We start from the raw sequence: 4,970 nt of genomic DNA, 5'->3' as shown, positions 1-4,970 counted from the left end.
ACTATAAATACATAAAAACACCAAACTATAAACAAATAAGAACAGAGGAAAGAAAACATTCAAAACAACCAGGAAATACTAATATGAATATGTTCCTACTCATCAGTAATTGTGCATGTAATTTGGAATAAAACATGGAGTCAAAAGAGTAACAACAGCTGGAGGAAGATAAAAAGAACCATTTGTTCATCAGTAAAGAAAGACTTCATTAGTAAAACATAGTCTGAACTTAGGGAGTCAATGAACATACTTTACCTAAATAGGAAACAAAATAGAGTAGAATATGCAATATTTACATTAATATAATGGAATTTAAGTCAAAACATAAAATGTGACAAATGAAGTAATTATGTAGTAAAGAAGACAGTTAAAGATTAAGTCTCAGTTTCTTGACTTCAGTACTGGCTAATTTTTAGTGACATGGGCAGAAAAGGACTCTTGGATCAGGATGGTTTTCACTCAGCTTTACCCCATCATTACTGCTGCTGAGAAGGCATTTGTTCACCATGCTCCTGGGGCAGAGGCAATATCATTGTTATTTTGCTGATGGAGCCTGAAATGCATGGCCAGTTAGGTGTTAATAACTAAGGCATTCATGCCCACGGCCCTCAGCTGCAACCAATAATCTGGACTTCCTCAGCACCTCTGTTTGTCTCAGAGATAAGTAACACATTTGGCATCTCTACCACACCAAGTAAGGGTGTTTTTGTTAAGGTATGAATCACTGTGGGAGGAAAATGTGAACCTTGCATGCAGTAATAAACTCCCAAATCCTCAAGCTCCACTCTGCTGATCTTGAGTGTGAATTCTGTTCCTGACCCACTGCCACTGAACCTGTCTGGGACCCCAGAAAATCGATTGGAAATCTCATAGATGAGGAGCTGTGGAGACTTGCCTGGCTTCTGCAGGTACCATTCCAAATAGGTGTTTCCATAACTATCTTTGAGGTTCTGACTAGACTTGCAAGAGATGGAGACTTCATCTCCAAGACTGGCAGGCAAGGAGGATGGAGTTTGGGTCATCACAACATCTCCTGTTGAAGCTGAAATAAAGACAGAGAAGAACAAACTTAAGGAAACACTTCCTGAACAAATGTTATGTATGCTTTTTTGATATTTATGTCAGCTGAGATGTTTATTTTTACATACAATTGTTTATGCACTACAATTCTCTTTTTGACAAGCTAAGAGAATTGACAGCCATAAAGATGACTTAATTGAAAGCCTAAGCATAACTTAGACAATCCCATTCCATCTATGCATAATCTTCATTGTAGCCCAGGTTCTCTCCAACCTGAAATCTCGCTCTCACATATGTAAACCCTACAGGCTCCATCCTAGATGCTAAGCCCCTCTTTTTCTCATACATGGACAGAATACATGTAATCAACAATGGGACCCAGGGCTCATGCTCCCTACCCATCCTCCTTTCTCACTTCCCTCTGTCCTCACCAGGAATCCTGAACAACAGCAGCACCAACAGCAGAACAGGCAACTTCATTTTGAGGAGGAAAGCCCGAGGAGACTGGTAAGTCACTGCAAGATGATGACTGAGTTTTTATTCCAGAGTAGCAAGGATGTGTCCTCCCTAGGGAGCAATATGCAAAGGAAGGGTTAGTGACACACTATAGATAGAGAGAAGAGTCATGCAGGATTTTTATGCTTTCAAAAACCACATATATACCTTCTATGTCAGGAATGACAGTATTGAAACAGAATATGGTGCTTGGTGGGAAAATGCTACAAACTGTCAATCTGAATAACATTAGACACTCAATAAGTGCTGTATTACAGAAACACTTGAAGGAATGAAAATAAAGACATGTACACAATCACTCCCTATGAGCTGAATATTTATGCTTTTGCTCTTCTTTCATGAATTTTACAAAGAAATGCCTCTTTAATGAATGTCAAATGTAGAAGTTAGGAGCTGTCTTTTCTGTGGTTTTTATAATTTTCTCTGTGGGAGCACAAAAATAAATAAATGTACTAGGAAGCCATATCTTATGTGTTTATCATGAAAAAATGCATAACTGATGGATAATAAATATAATTGTCATAGGAAATATGGGTTAATGAAACTTTGGAATGGAGGTGTGGGTCTCTGGTGTTTGTGGCTAATGATATTTCAGAAGTGAATTTCAACTCACTTGTTTTCTATGAATTAAATATATATAACTTTTCATTCAGCAATTATACCTGAGTGAAATTATCTTTTTACATGTGTTTATTTATTTATTATGTGTTTGTATGCATGTGGGTAGGAATGTTCATTTCCTGAAACCCAGGTAGGGGGCAGAGGACAACATGTGAGATTCAGTCCTCACCTACCATATTGATGCAGGGAAAATATCAAGTTGTCTTCCTCTATGGCCAGAGATGTTGTTGAGATATCTCACTGGCTCACTCAGTGAACTGATTTTAGTATCATATTTTGAGAGTAGAAAAATTTCTCTGGAGCTTGATAGATGGCTTAGCAATTAAGAATCCTGGCTGAACTTCCAGAGGGCCTGTGTTTAGTAAATAACACCTATGCCAAGTTGCTCACTATTGCCTATAAGTCTAGCTACAGAGGCCCTACATACCCTTCTGTTCTATGTAGTTATCTACATGCATGTGTATTAAAACATAGAAAAATATATCAGCAAGTATACATTTTTTTTATTTTTAAGAAAGAAAAAAATCTCTTTATCACTGATAGAAATATAATAGTTCTATGCAAACACAAGAGTAAAGGGAATGTTTTATGCCTTATGAATGGAATATGGAGTTCAGGATAGACTGTTATCACAGTTTGATGAAAGCCCTTGTCCTGCTTGTTTTTATCACCTTGATAGAGGCTAGGTGCATCTGTGAAGAAAGAACTTCAGTTGAGAAAATACTTCTATCTTATTGACCTCTAAACAATTCTCTGGGTTATTGTCTTTATTATTGATAGATGTGAGAAGGCCCAGCCCAATGTGAATAGTGCCACCCCTACGCAGATGATCCTGAATGGTATAAGAAAGCAGGCTGAGCAAACGGGGGAGTAAGTCAGTAAGCAGCACTCATCCATATCCTCCACTTAGTTTCTGCCTCCTGCTTCATGACCTGCTTGATGAGTTCTGTTCTGTTGAGTTCCACTCAGGATGCACAGTGATGTGTAACTGTAAACTGACCTTCTTTCCTCCCAAAGTTGCATTTGGTCAGGGTATTCATCACAACAAAAAGTCATCTAGGACAGCCCTCCACAGTTATTATATCTCTCCTATATCCAATTAGTAGGAAAGACTTCTCAAGAGTACAACTTTCTTAGGAACATAGGAAAGAATGAACAGTAACTGTTTCATATTTTCTCCATGTTGAGTTTTAGGAAAACTCTTCCCCTCCAGAGGTTATTTCAGTGAGGAAAATGAAATTCTGTTAGATTCTTTTTAACTTTGAGTGAGAATCCCCTTCATAGGCCTTTGTGTAATGTAGCCACAACAAAGGATTCCAATAGTGGACTACATCAAGGTGAACAAAAATTAGATCCACTCATTTAATGCCTCTGGGTTATCTGTGAATGTTCTGTCACTGTCCCCTGGGTCTTCATTTGGCAAAAGTCACTTGGGATTTTGATGGTGAGTCGGAGCTACTCAGTAGAGTGAATCTGCTTCCTTATCCTCCTCAAATGGGGAAAATGTGTTAATTCATTGATACTCAAGCCCATACAGGTCATTTTGACCTGAATAAAACTAGATGATTTTGTCAACTTCACATGGCTTAGAAGAACAGTTACTGGCCAGCAACTATAACAACAGATGAAACAAAAAATAATGTAGAACTGTGTTAAATATTGAATAATTTATTTACAAAATACAAATTATAGAAACAAAAGGGAGATATCATATACAGTTTTCAGTATGAAAAACAAAATTATCAGATTTTCAAACATACATGTTTAATTTATTGTGTAAAATACAAATCCATAACATAAATATACAGTATAAATATAAATAGATATTCAAATATAAATTTTAATTTATTGTATAAATCATGGGTTTTGTGCTTAGGACCCAGATAAAATGGTTAAAAAATATTATAAGGCAAAGAGATGCAATACTCTGTAATAATTGTTAGTTCTCAGCCATCAATATTGCTAATACTTATTATTAAAAAAAAGTAACATAGACTACTGTGCCTTTAACCTAATCCAACCTATTGTGTCCAGGCTTCATCCCAGAAACATTTCCAAAGGAAGTTTTTTCATCATGAAAATTAGCCAATACAATTAACATAGGTGACAGTTCTTTCATATTAATAAATATCAAAATATAATCATCAAAATGCAATGGAAAGTACATATATATAAATATATATGAATGGACATGATAATTCCTGACATTACAAAGAACCCTTTTAAATAACTCAGTGAATCTAAACTAAAATTAAAACAAATTGTGCCATAAATAATATGTTGCGCATACACAATGTGCTGTGCTTCTCTCTCTTGGGACAAGCAACACATTTGAAAGGTGGAACGTACTAAGAAAGAAAGATTTGCTTAGTGTCTGTGTCACTGTGGGTGCAAAATGGGAAACTTGCTTGCAGTAATAAATGTAGTGGATAGCCATCCCAGCATTGGCCTGGAAGTTCCAACCTCCATTGAGGCTTCAGTAATGATCACGCCCACAAGGCGGGGCAGAGGAGGGAGCAGAAGACGGAGGAGCAAGAGGAGGTGGCTCTCTTGGTTCCGGGACGCTGGATGCTGGAAGTGGACCGAGCAGAGTTCTCCAGAGAACACCGCCGGACTGCCCTATACCTTTGCCAGACCCTGCAACCTACCCTTCATTTGTAAGTTACCCCACAAAATAAACCTCCCTTTTAACTACGTGGAGTGGCCTTAATAATTTCACCAATAAATAAACTCAAACATCCTCAGCCTCCACTCTGTCAATTTTCCATGTAAAATATGCCTCTGATTCACTGTCACTGAACCTGTTGGGAACC

General features: G+C 37.3%; 1 gene segment (V, D, J or C); it reads right to left on the bottom strand.

The window, feature by feature from the left end:
- Positions 1–608: 608 nt before the first annotated feature.
- LOC118575206 lies at positions 609–1,500 on the bottom strand. The segment is given in 2 exon segments: positions 609–1,042; positions 1,452–1,500. Coding segments are annotated over 2 exon segments (483 nt in total).
- Between the last annotated feature and the right edge of the window lie 3,470 nt (positions 1,501–4,970).

This window comes from Onychomys torridus, unplaced genomic scaffold (assembly GCF_903995425.1).
Source record: "Onychomys torridus unplaced genomic scaffold, mOncTor1.1, whole genome shotgun sequence".
Classification (NCBI taxonomy): Eukaryota; Metazoa; Chordata; class Mammalia; order Rodentia; family Cricetidae; genus Onychomys; species Onychomys torridus.
Note: the sequence above shows the minus strand (reverse complement) of the source record. Positions and strands in the feature narration are given on the sequence as shown.